Here is a 13,109-nt window from a genome sequence, read left to right as displayed (position 1 = left end):
AGAGAGAATTGGAATTTTTCCAAGTCGGTGACGAATTCCAATTTGGTAATGACTACATCTTCTCCTGCGGGAGCCAAGACTGAGTATCGATCCAAGCACGACAATCTCTACACCCTCGAAACCCTTGTTTATTTCGTCAAGAATCACCATATCAAGCACACTGAGAGTATCTACAGAATGCTAAGCCATCGAATTCGTTGTCCCTCAAAACCCTAAAGACCCAGGTCCTGTCCCCATCGACGAGGAAGACTATCTGTTAGAGTTCCTAGGTTGATTGGAATTCGGGCAACAGTCGACGACGTGACGACAAGAAGTCTAGGTTTAGGATTCCCAAGTCGATTATGTCTTGATAATTAAGGCTCTCGAGAGACCCTTGAAGGATCGGAATCTGTTGTTAGTGTAGAGAGAGGGAAAGTCGGAAATAGGAATATCGGGGGTGACGGAATTTGTGGAAGAAACAGGGGAAGCAGGAGATAGTGAGGGAGAAGAAGAGTAATGGTAGAGTGTTGGGGTTGGGTATGTTAGGTAAGACAACAAGTACCCAACGGTGTAGATTTGACCCTCCAACGGTCAAAGCTTGCTAGCATACCTGATACTTGGATATCCTGCTAGCATAATCTGACCTTTTCCTAATAAGAATATTGGATGGGGGAAACTTCTATATTTCTTTAGGGAGAGGGATAGGTATGCTAGCGTAGTACCTAGGAATTAGGAATGCTAGCAAGATTTTGACCGTAGGATTTGATGAACTTAAATTAAACCGTTGGATGGAGAGAATATATACAAACTTTCAATCCACTGTTGCTACACCTTTCCTCTCCCCTCTTCCCATAATCCTTTGCAACTCACCGGTGACTGGTGATCGGTGACCGGTGATCGGTGATGTTGAATCTCCTTTCCACCTCTTTCTCCCTCTCCTTGCCCTATGGTGGATCTCCCTCCCTGCCCTCGGTTTTAGGTTTCAAACTATGAATGGAAGTGGAAGTGGGTTTAATTTGCTAAAAACTAAAAAGGTTGAAATCCATTAAAGCAGAAAAGCTTCTAAAGAGAGGTCATTCGGTATATGTCCAATGCAACAACAACCAAAATGGTGAGTGATTACAGAGAAAAAGAAACCAAAATCACGGAAACCCAGATTTTTATTTTTTATTTCTTTAAATTTTATTGGTAGAAAGGAAACCCAGATGAGAAAGCATTGAAATAAATGAAGCTCTGTGAAGGCAGATGAAAGAACGTTATATAGAAGAAGAGAGATGAAAAGGATGGGATGTTTGTTGGCAGATAAGCAGGTTAGCGATGGTTTTGCCTTGTTTGTTTATAAAGAAGAGAGAGAGAGAGAGAATTGGAATTCTTCCAAGTCGGTGACGAATTCCAATTCGCCAATGACTACATCTTCCCTTATGGAGCCGAGACTGAGTATCGATCCAAGCACGACAATCTCTACACCCTTGAAACCCTTGTTTATTATTTCAGGAATCATCATATCAAGCACACTAAGAGTATCTACAGAATGCTCACACCTATTGACGAGGAAGACTATCTGCTGGAGGTCCTGGGTTGATCGGAATTCGGGCGACGGCCGACGAAGTGAAGACGAGAAGTCTAGGTTTAGGATTCCTAAGTTGATTACGTCTTGATAATTAAGGCTCTCGAGAGACCCTTGAAGGATCGGCAGCTGTTGCTAGTGTAGAGAGAGGGAAAGCCGGAGATAGGGACATCAAGGGCGACTGAATTTGTGGAAGAGAGATGGGGGAAGCCGGAGATAGTGAGGGAGAAGAAGAGTGATGGTAGAGCGTCAGGGCTGTGTAGGTTAGATAAGGCAACAAGTACCAACGGTGTAGATTTTACACCTCTAATCCAACGGTCCAGGCATGCTAGCATACCTGATACCTGGGTATTCTGCTAGCATGCTTGTCTTTTTTTTTTTAAGAACTTGGTGTGGACTCTTCTTTGAAAGTTGATTCTTTATCTCCGATTTAAGAAATTTTTGAAGAAAATTTTAATGGGGAGACCTTGCAACAAAAGAGTGTTTTTGTTAAATGTATGTCTAGTAATGATAGTGTACTTTTTTTTTTAAAGCTTGATTCTAGCTATTTATGGCATGTTTTCTTTTCTTAAACACATTTAGGCTGTTGAACCTTAGGGATTATGCACGGAATAGATTCAAGTCTTCTCTATTTTGGGTTACTTTGAAACGTTCTCGCTCCACTTACTTCTCCAGGCTGGAGATTCTTCACATATTGTCTCTCTCACCTGTTACCATGTATTGTATATGGTTCTTTAAGAATAAAATGATGTTTCAAAATCTCCCTCTCTTTCACATAATTGTATATCTAAGGTTTAAGTCTCTATTGTTTGCAAGGATAGATATTTGATATAGGTTGCCACAAGGGCTGCTAGGTTTTTGCTATGTTAGGTAATGAGCCTTGATTTAGATGCATACAAGTTTTTATTTAATTAAGTCTTGGTGGAGGCAATAATGGGTAGCTCTTGAAATCCATTATCAGTTGGGGAGAGGGTTGGAGATTCCAAGTCAATATCCATTAATAAAGAAAGGAAACGGATATATATATATATATATATATATAATTTTTTTGTTAATCAAGTTGTCTGAGCCAACTTAAATTGTTCATTTTATATAATAATAATAACAACATATTCTTCACTGCCACTATGACGAGTTAAGTATAATGTTTCATTATTTATCGTATGTCAAAAGATTAGTCCAGAGTGCAATTATCTTCTCACATAGATTTTTTCTTTTACTCTAGATATGTGGGTCCTATACAAAAATATCTTTTTAAGGCAATCATTAGTGTAGTGTGCAGATTCTTCCCCACAACCCCAAAGGGTTAGCGTAGTTGGCTTGGAAGGGACACGGTACTCCGCCTCAGGAAGCGAGGTCCCGTGATCAAACCTTTGCCGCTGCATCTAACTTCTTGGGAGCCACTACACGAGAGTTTTTATCTCGGACTTACCTGATCATGTATAAGCGGTATCACAGTGACCCCAGGGATTAGTCGGGTCAAAGATCCGGAAACCTTGGGTATCACTTATGATTAGAAACCCTCTCTCAAATTTATAAGTTAATAATTCATTAGTTTATGGTGCAATTAAAAACGATAAACTCTCTTACGTGTGGGAATGAAATGGCCACTCTTCCCTTAGATGTCCATCTGCATGCTCCCATTGGCCCCAACATTGATGAAGGCCATGTAGTCCACCAAACAAACCCCTTCTCCCCCCTTAAAAAAAGGAAAAGATCTCTGGTGTGGAGGCCCATATGCGTTCTCACTTTGGCGGCTGGGCTTAGGCGCTGGTGCAGGAACTATGCTATCTGGCAGTAAACGTCCGCAACACCCCCACCAAAAAAATAAAAATAAATAAATAAATAAAAAATACAGCGAAAAATAAAAATAAAAATTCAATTATACGGTAAGATATCCCTTTCAAATTATTAGGCACGGAAACGAGACGGGACCAAACACTTCATAAAGCAACAGATTATTAGACAGTATTAAATTCAAAAAGTAGAGCCAAAACACTACCGCTTCCTTCTTCTGGGTTTCCGGTACACACACTCCCTTCTTTATTTCTTTCCTCTTACTCACTCCATACCTCTCCCTACTTTCTACGAATTAGGGTTTTCTCCAACCTCAGACACTGCTGAGCGGTTCGATACTCTGGCCTCGGCTTCGTAAAGCCATACTCTGTAAGCGCTAACTGTCTATCCCATTGTCTTAATTTACTCTTTTTTTTTTTTTCTACGTTTGTTTGGAACTTAAAAGATGTGTATATGACCTAGTTTGGAGATGAGTTTCAGAAAATTGGTTGATATCTATCGGTTTCATCTTTGGTAAATTTTCTTATTTGATCACTATAACTCTCTGTGGGTTCACCTTTTGTCTTAGCGTCTGGTTCGTTTTTATCTTTATTTTTTCGCTCTGTTCTTCCCAACTTGTTTCCTTTCATTTTGAATTCCGTAATTCAACGTTTTAAGATTCTTTGGTTGCTAATATTGTGACTTTTGGCCCTTATAAGAACGAAGGCTTTCCATGTATTTGTTATAAAGATTTCAGGTTCTTGTGTGCTTGAGTGCGGTTTGTACAAAATATGACCACTATAGACCCTACATATATGCCCTGTTCTTGTTTCCTGTTTACTTTATCTAGGTTTTCTTACTATAAATTGTGGGCAACACTGCTGTTTTGTCTCCTATCCCTTTCATACTGATGTTAGATATTTAAGTGGTAAGAAGTAGTTCTGTTTATCATCCATTCTTGTTAATGATATGTCTCCCTGTATATCAGTTTTAGTTGGACGTTTCTTTTGGATCAATAGATGCATTCTTCTTCATATTGTTATTATATTAAATTGGATTTTAAGCTTAAGTTTGAACCTTGCTTTTCATAGCCATTCAACATACCACACGATTTATATTCCATGGTTTGTTCTACCTGGTTCTGATGATTGAACGATCTATTTGCTATTGTTCAAATATATGCTATGCTTTTTTTTGCCGGGGTGCTAGATTACTCAAGAAGTTCAGGTTTTCAAAGAGATGAACTATGTTGTTGGAGTGGACAGTTTCTTGGTATTTCATGGGGATGTTTTTATGACAGTTTAGGACATGGAGTTGTCTATTGGATGTTGGGTTGTTCTACATGATGTGACATGATGCGACTTGACTATCCTTGGACTATTCTGTGGAGTCTACATTTTTTAAGCATATTTTTTTCTTTGGATTTCCAGCTCATAAGATCATGTTATCTGGAGTTTTAGTTCATTTAACTATGGCTGTAGCTACTGTCAGGGATCTATTTTTACAACTTATTGCCATAATATTCTATGTCATTGATTGATCTCATGCTCTGAGCTGGTCATTGAGCAGTTTTGAGAAAGTCAACGGAAAGTTCACTGTTTGCGAGAAGTTACATAAAAAATAGCTAAGACGGGGTCGCTTTGTTGTGTGGCTGCAAGGCCACATGGAGCCAATACGGCTAGCAGAGAGTGGTCCATGGGTCCCAGTGAACCTTACTGGCAAACAAACACAAGCTTTTCTCCTCCTTTATCTGGAAGATGGGATTATATGTTCCAGCCTGAAGGCTTACTGGATGCTACACAAAATGCTGCTCAGATTTATGAGCCTTCTCTCTCATCAAACAGTAAAGAAAGCAGGATCCAGGGAAGAGGGGATCAACTTCCTCATCACCAGTATTCTGCTTCTGATGGCTTTGGGTCATATTTCAGCAGTCCGTCTGATAGTTTTCAGACTCCACAGTGGACCCCTCCGCCTAGGCAAGGGGTGAATATGGATGATTATGTGTCTGCAATAATGAGAGGTATTACACTACATTGATGTGTAGCTTTTGATATCTAATATCACAAGCATCTTTTAGTCTGTGTGCTTAATTGCTTATGTATGCTTATTATTTTGTCTGCCGTTTTATGATTTTTTCAATTATACTGTTATGAATAGGTAGATTTCCTAAACTAAACTTATTTCATCAGGAGGAGCCCTTTGGGATATTCCGTTGAATTTATATTAGATGCTTGTTCAGCTGTTGGACAGTGGAACCTGCAAAGTAGGATTTTGGACTTGAGCAGGAATGCAAATTCTTAGAAATCATTTATTCTATTTTATAAAATAATTCCTTTTGTTGTGAGAGAAATCGCCTTTTTTTGTGCTATTTTTGTCTGTGAAGAAGCTCCCAAGATCATTATTTATAATAAGGAAACTTAATGAATTGAAGTAGTAGGAAAAAGGCCAATCTCCAAATATGACACAATTTGTGGCAGGTGTACAACATCTGCGAGAAATTCAATACAATTATGTTTAATTTCTTAATATTTTAATGAACGTAATATTTATATTTTTGGCTAGCATGATAGCATCAGGCTAGGCTGGGCTAGGGTTGAGTTCCTGCATGAGGTTGGGCTGTACTGGGCATATTGACCTCAGGCTGGGCCTGGGTTTCCAAAAACCTCTCCCAGGCCACTCTACTTGCACCTGTCTGCACTTTGTATGCTCCAAGCATGAGCTACAAAGTATATAAGGTTTTGACATTGGTCTGAAAACAGTTCTAGTTTCAGAAGCATTATGGTCACTAAAATATGATATTTTCCTTAGCCTTCATAGTCACCAATAAACTATCAATTTCCCCTTGGCAACCAAATTGTTAGCATTATGGTCACTAAAATATGATATTTTCCTTAGCCTTCTTCAAACGCTTTTAAAGTTTTATTCCAATCCAATGGTTGGATATAAAGATATGGGCAAGTGAATCAAAATAGGAACTACATTCCAGAATTAGAATTAAATCAATAACTTCACAGCCACACAGCAGATCATCATCAAACGATCAACACTGCCTTTACTCATTAGATTGAACTTCATACATAAAACTCATCTTAATCCAATGGCCAGAATTCATAAACCAGCAACCTCATAAAATTAGTAACTTAAGCACAAAACATAAACTAATAATATTCTTCTACCACAGGCCAGATTAGTCCTGTACTTCAGTTGTATTAAAGACCACCACAAAGCTGATGGTCAGATGTTGGAGTATAAGTAACCTAGACCACCACAAAGCTGATGGTTAGATGTTGGAGTATCAGTAACCTACTTGCTGCTAGTCATTAATGACTGAAATAGCAGCCATAGGCATGTATCAATCAACATGTGTAATGGCAGCATGTATTATGGCATCAACAGACATCAAAGAGTAGCAGAACAGCAGTATTCAACTTGAGACCAAACTGATATGCAACTGTATTTGTTAAAGTCCACCATGAGGGAAGAAAGTATGGTAGTGAATTGACAGCAATTCACAAATCTTTTGTGATGTTTCTATTCACCCACAAATAAAAAAAAAAAATAATAATAAAAAAAAAGGAAAAAAATTTAAATCAACAGTATTTAGTATATTGTGGACCTGAGTGCGCGTGTGCGTGCACACACACACACACACATTGTTAGCATTTGTTTGATTTAGAGGATATATTTGTTTAAGAGGTAAGTTACACCCAGGGCCATGTTTCAAAACCTATGGTTGGGCCCCTTGGTGTTTGTGGAAACTACAATCAGGATCCCTTTGTTGGATTAATGTTAGTCCACATCATAAGATATATTCAAACAGCTATATTTCTTGAATGTTTAGCCAACCAAAAGAGCTAATGCAGTGTCACACAATTGGTCTTGTTTTAGTGGAAATAAGCTGATGAGATTTGCTAGGCTGATAAGACAACTCAAAAAACCTAGCAGAAAAAACCAGAATCACAGTGAAAACAGTACGAAAAGTATGTGGCAGAAACTTGGACATCGAAGATCTCTCAATACCTACAATTGATGAGGCTGAAACTTGGACTGACTAGAGGCTCTAATGGGTAGAAACTTGGATAAGTGCCTAAAATATCAAGGCCAACCAACGGTTGGATTGGAACAAACAAGTGCCAACAGAAAATAAGAACTCGAAATAAACCGAAATTAGTAAGTGAGAGAATGGTCCATAATTTTCAATCCACCTCTCAGATGACTGCCAGATTTTGGTCGATTTTAGTGAATCGGGAGAGTCAGACAATATCAAAATTTGAAGCCTATCCAATGGTTATATTAAGAGAAACATTAAGATTAAGCTTCTGACATCAAATATGGTAAACCAGAAATCGCAGTAGAAGGAAAACAGGAACTAAAACTTGTAGAAACAATGTTTAACAGAATTGTATCTTAATAATAAAAAAGATAGCATAAGGAGGGACAATATTAGCTAAGGTTACCCAAGGTAAGACAGAGAAAGGGTGCTGGAAATCCACAGAAAAGTAAGAATATGAAAGAGAAAGAAGAATGATGAAAGAACAAAAAGAAAAGGAAGAGAAAAGATGGATATGGCTTGGTTTCACCACCTCCCACCAGTCCAAGGTTTCACCACTTTGGTTGCACTTGGTTTACTACAAGGCCATGCTCCATTGAAGAGACACAATAGGTTGACTTTCCAAAAACGTGGGAAGGGTCCCCTTCTCTTCTATATATAAATTTTAATAGATGTAGTGCAATAAATAGAAACTTCATAGGAGATCTAGTTACTAGAAGTCTAAAATTCAAAAGGAAAATAATAACACCAAAATAGAAACTACTATGTAGCTAATTACTTAGCCACTAAACCTATTACAAATAATAAATACTAAATAGTAATTCCAATCAAGTCACATCGGTCCACATTCTTAATCTATTGTGCTGGCCATATTATGGACATAATTAGGCTTTAATTTGAACCATATTATGGGCCCAATATGGACTGATTTTAGGAAAACTGTGCGGCTAGTTGGGCTGGTTCTTTCTCGTCCTTCGCTGGTCTAGTACCGCATCATAAGTCTTGGTTTGGGTTTTATACATGAGTGCCTTTAGTGCAATGTGCTCTCCTTGTAGTGGGCCACTTTAATGGGTCTATAATATGGGGTAGAAGCTAGGATTACGAGATTAATCAAGTAGGATTAATTTAGAGTAAATTTTTTTTATGTTAAAAGGTTGCCAAGTCAAGTCATAGAATTATTAGGAATTTGGGTCCAGATAACATTCTATGTTCTGTTTTTCGAGTCCTAGTTTTAGTAGGAGCATCAAAGACTAGTCTATTTTGGCTCTTTCAAATAATATTTTGAATTCCAAGTCAGCTTAGGACTGTTGCAGAGGCAGTTTATGAAATCTATATTGAGATGTAGTGGCCTATGGTCTCAGACACGTTGTTTGAAATATATTCGGATCAGTTTCTTTTTTCCCCTGAATTTTAATGCTGTTGATTCAGTTGTGTACTACTTGGTGGATTCCAAGTGGGGCTTAGGTGGATTCATAGCTTGGCTATCTCTTCAATCTACCTCTTTATCTTTCTATCAAGATCAAAGGTCAAATCCTCTCAATTTTTTTTATACCCTGCAGCACCTTTATTAAGTAAATTATGTTTTGTTGCTGTTACAAGTTCTTACAAGATATTCTTGGTTTGTGCTGGGATTTCATACGGTAGATTCTGTTATTCAACTCTGAAGCTCTGTTCTTAGTTCTGAAAAGTTCTGATCGGTTCTTGGAGTTCTGGATTTGCTACCTGTAATCCTAGTAGCGATAGGACTTCTCTGAAATTCTCTATTCTGTCATCGCACTTGACCGAAAGTCTGTAGCCTGATTCTGTCTGTAGAATAGACCATTTGTCTGAAGTTTTGCTCATTCTGAGATTCCTGAGTTACCTTATTGAAGTTCTTGAAATTCTGGTTTTCCTTCTCTTTTTTAGATCCTGTAGTGAGCTAATTTTTTTTGGTTGAGAAACTGGTTTGCTTTAAGAACCCTCCTAACTAATTCGATCCTTGGTTAGAGGAAACCACCAAAGGTCATTGTAGGAATAGCCACTAATTTAATTAGTTCAGTGGTTGTTTTGATATGATGAAGTAGTCATACTCACTAAATATAGAAGTCACAAGAACATATCTCATGACTTGGACTAGCTTCTGTTGGAGGGGTGGGGGACCAGATTGTAATCTCCATGTACTTTGTACCCTGAACAGTAGTGTCTGGAACATGAGAGACCCTAATAATAGTTTGCTTAAACATTAGGGACCATGAATGTAATTTACCCTTGTTCAAATATAATCACTTCAGAACAGAGGGCTGGCTGAAAATCTCCTTGGGAGAAGTAGTGAAAGAGATGATAGAGTTGAATAACGAAATAAGATTTGTGCAGCTTCCGCTACTCAGTTGGGAGTAGGCTATGTTCAGTTGAGTATTTTGGATGATTTGAAATATAACTAAATGCAATAGGTGGGAAATAAAATGGATGTCAAGCTTTAGAAAAATATATGCTATTGCTTCTTTTTTTTATTATTATTTATGAAAGGAACTATATGGGTTGTAATATACAAATATATTTTTGTTACACCTATCATATGAATGTAGTTTCCAAACCACCTCCCCCCTCTCCACCCCCCCCACCCCCACACACCCCCACCCAAAAAAAAAGAACCAAAGAAATCTCGAAACTCGATCATAATTTGTTTGGGTGCATAACTTTATCATGTGGTGTAATATATGTATTACTTGATAATGATGTCTATGGTCTCTTGTCCGAGTACTTGTGCTTAAACTTAATTGCTTTCAACTTACTCTACAGCTCGCGGAACTAGGTATGTGAATGATAATACCATTTTGGATGAATTCCTGTGTATTATTATTTCTTATGCATAAATATAAACCAGCCGTAACATATTTTGGTCATGTTGGACTGACTAACTAGTAACATATGGTGATAGCTTTGCCATGTTGGTAAAAGCTGTGGGGGGGGGTGTTTGTACTGCATACCCTGGTTCAATACCAGACTTCACCTCTAACGGCTTACATCTATGCTATTACACCCCATTTCCCCAAACTAGTAACCAAACTTCATGTTTGATGGAAACTGTACTTTCAGCATCTTCGTTCTATGACAAAGAGAATTGCACCCAGATGTTTGAGTGATATAGTGCTGACACTGATATCTTGAATAAGGGGTTGGTTACGTAGTTGATATATTTTGTTCAGTGAGAAGTACTCTCTACTCCTGGCTTTGTCTGTTGTATCCTAAGAAGATATTATAGTTGTTCTTGTATCATGGGAAGGTAGCATTTATCATTGCTGTTGGTTACTTTTATTCCCTTCATTTACTGAAGACTATCCTTCATGTCCACCAGAGCAAACCTCCGGGCCATTATCTTTTACACCATCTATGGAGGTATTGTCTTGATCTCTACGTTTAAAATTTAGTTTCCCTGTAGTCAACTTTCTGATTTGGGTCTTCGTCGGCAGGGGACTTCAGCTATCCGCTACAGTGCAGGATCGTCTTCATCCCGGTCAGATGGTAGTGAATATGAGCCCATTGCCAAGATGCCTGCTTCCTCAAATCGCAACTTCTCAAGTCGCCGTTCATTCATGTCCAAACCCATCCACCCTCTATCTTTTCCAACCCAAACTCCAGAGAGAGAAACTCATGGGAGCATTTCCACTAGAAATTCCATTGACCTGTCAACCCACAGTGAGAGCAGGAGTAATCAACATTTGGATCCAAAATCTTTTCAAAGTTTTGCAGAGCGTCGTTCTGTTTCTGGGGTTTCAGATTTTGATGCTACTACCCCCCAGAGAGAAGCACTGCGGTGGAGCAGTGCTAGTAGTATTGATTTCACTGATGTTTCTGAGCAGTTGGATTCAGAAAAAAAGGGCCCATCATATAATCTTACAGACGGCTTCAGATGCGGATTGTGTGATAGGTTACTGTCCCAGAAATCACCGTGGAGTTCTCGTAGGATTGTGAGGAACGGGGACATGCCAGTCACTGGAGTGCTTTCATGTCTTCATGTCTTTCATGCCGACTGCTTGGAGCAGACAACCCCGGAGACGCAGAAACTTGATCCTCCTTGCCCTCAATGTGTGAGATCAGAGGAAATTGTGGCAGACCAGTGGGCTTTTACCAGTTCAAGGAATGGGTTGCCAAGGTTTAGACCATTTTGTGAGGAAGGACCATCAAAGCCTTGGCGCTGTGGCCAGGTGGGAGATTGTGTTGAGGGTGCTTTGCGTGCACCCACTCACAACACTGTGGTGTTACTGAATCGAAGCCGCCTCAAGAAGCTGTCCTTAAAGGGTAATTCAAGTAAGGAGGTCCCTGATAAATTGAAGAAAAATATGCCACATTCCTCACATACATTAAACAGAATATCAGTTGATCATGGAGCGAATGGTTGTTCAAAGATGATGGCAGACCTGGCACTGAAGAGATGTTGAAACATTGTAGGTTGTTGATTTGGGAGCAACATTTTTGTCCTTCCCAGATCTCATTGTTTTTGGATTTCAGTTCAGGTGAGATGGTAATTTAAGGCAGAATTTACTGGATTGTTGTACAGATTCAAGTGGATGGAAACTTTGGTAGCGGCATAGGGAAATGACAACATATTCCCACCTTATTTGTTTTGAATCACTATTTTACTTGTACAATTTCTCGCATTATGAATGTGTTATATGTGTGTTTCTTTGCTGGTTTAGCATTTTTTTCGTAGCTTTGCAGGTTCAGAATGTTCGCTAAGAGCTGTTTCAAATATGTCCTCCGCTGACTTCGATCCCCCTTGATGGTATGCCCTGAAAATAGTTTTAGTATCATGGATTGGGCATCTAGGACGGGAATGTACTAATGAGAGAACCTAGGTCGCTATTTTGTGCTTTTGATTCCAGAGCTTACTGGTTGGATTGTTTTATAGGTCTCCATTCTCCTTACTTACTAAACCAAACCCTTATATTGGCCTAATTGTTTTGTAGATGATCTTATCAGGTCGTCCCTGTCATGTGATATGCAGCAAATAGCCTATCAGTGACGTGATTCATCAATCAATTCTCTCCAACAAGAGTTGTGGATCTCATCTATTTTGTGGTTTGATTGGACTTGTAGGCATGGTTTAGACTTGTAGTTATTGGTGTTGGACTTTGAGCGACAGTATTAGCCGTATTGATATTGACTGAGAACGATACCCTGACCAATCCGAGGTGGGTTTATCAATAATTCAATATTGGAACAGGGGTAAAATAGTATAAAAATATTTTCTGTGAGAAAGTAAAAGGCAAAATTGAACGATCTCATAGGTGTTTTTGTACCATCTTTCTCCATTTTCATTGCGGTTAATGAACTGCCATTGACCTGAATCAAGTGATCACTATGACATTGATGATTGATCCTGACAGTACCGTCAAATTTGGTCATAAACACTAATAATATGCTGGTTGCGGTATAAAGTCGTCCTTCGTACTTTGATGTGTCCGGTTGCATCATGGTTTCAAGTATGGATATCGTATCGGTATTGACTGATACTTGATCTCTAATCCTTGATTGATTCAGATCTATTATCCATATCGTCTCAGGGGTAAAATAATAATAATAAAATTATACTTAAAAAAAAAAAACCAAGGCAAAAGTGATTGATACCCATCGATCCTCTTCAATACTGATCCAATCCAGTAGAGATCGATATTGGTATCAATGCCGAGAACTAAATCCATGGGTTGCATTTTCGAAGTAAAAGCAAACACATTCGAGTGGATGGCCAGGGATGAG

The 13,109-nt window shown here is 38.7% G+C and overlaps 1 protein-coding gene across 1 annotated transcript; it reads left to right on the top strand.

Annotated features, from left to right (window-relative positions):
* Window positions 1-3,529: 3,529 nt before the first annotated feature.
* LOC122076672 lies at window positions 3,530-12,048 on the top strand. The gene is made up of 4 exons (XM_042642098.1): window positions 3,530-3,712; window positions 4,892-5,342; window positions 10,708-10,748; window positions 10,823-12,048. The coding sequence occupies exons 2-4, from the start codon at window positions 5,018-5,020 to the stop codon at window positions 11,789-11,791; spliced, it is 1,335 nt and encodes a 444-aa protein (XP_042498032.1). The 5' UTR covers window positions 3,530-3,712; window positions 4,892-5,017; the 3' UTR covers window positions 11,792-12,048.
* Window positions 12,049-13,109: the final 1,061 nt, after the last annotated feature.

Source organism: Macadamia integrifolia, chromosome 4 (assembly GCF_013358625.1).
Source record: "Macadamia integrifolia cultivar HAES 741 chromosome 4, SCU_Mint_v3, whole genome shotgun sequence".
NCBI classification, from domain to species: Eukaryota; Viridiplantae; Streptophyta; class Magnoliopsida; order Proteales; family Proteaceae; genus Macadamia; species Macadamia integrifolia.
This window is presented reverse-complemented; position numbering and strand designations above follow the sequence as displayed.